General features: G+C 45.9%; 1 protein-coding gene across 4 annotated transcripts in view; it reads right to left on the bottom strand.

Annotated features, from left to right (window-relative positions):
- The window catches only part of LOC119594713 (gamma-tubulin complex component 2-like), a 15,511-nt gene that overhangs the window by 9,752 nt on the left and 5,452 nt on the right, over positions 1 to 307 (bottom strand). For all 4 annotated transcript variants that reach the window (XM_037943770.1, XM_037943773.1, XM_037943769.1 and 1 more), the window contains one exon: positions 75 to 251. In XM_037943770.1, coding sequence (XP_037799698.1) covers positions 75 to 251 — 177 coding nt within the window. The remainder of the gene's footprint in view (positions 1 to 74; positions 252 to 307) is intronic.

Here is a 307-nt window from a genome sequence, read left to right as displayed (position 1 = left end):
CCTACATAATACACACATAAATCATAAATCCCGACAGACATAGGAACAGACGGAAAATGTCCCCATTATCTGACCTCATTGTAAGGATCGTTGATAATACCACGATACAGCCACTTCGCCAGCATGTTCATGTAGGGCACAGCAGCCGCCTGCGTTAGGAATACCATGACCTCCTGCAGCTGTCCGCATCCTGTAAGGCTCAGGGTACGGTCGTGCAGGAGACTCAACACCGACCCACCATGTGCTTCGGACTGTAAAGGAAAATATAGATCAGAATTATAATTTTTAAACTGACGCTCTACACTTT

This window comes from Penaeus monodon, chromosome 34 (genome assembly GCF_015228065.2).
Source record: "Penaeus monodon isolate SGIC_2016 chromosome 34, NSTDA_Pmon_1, whole genome shotgun sequence".
NCBI classification, from domain to species: Eukaryota; Metazoa; Arthropoda; class Malacostraca; order Decapoda; family Penaeidae; genus Penaeus; species Penaeus monodon.
Note: the sequence above shows the minus strand (reverse complement) of the source record. Positions and strands in the feature narration are given on the sequence as shown.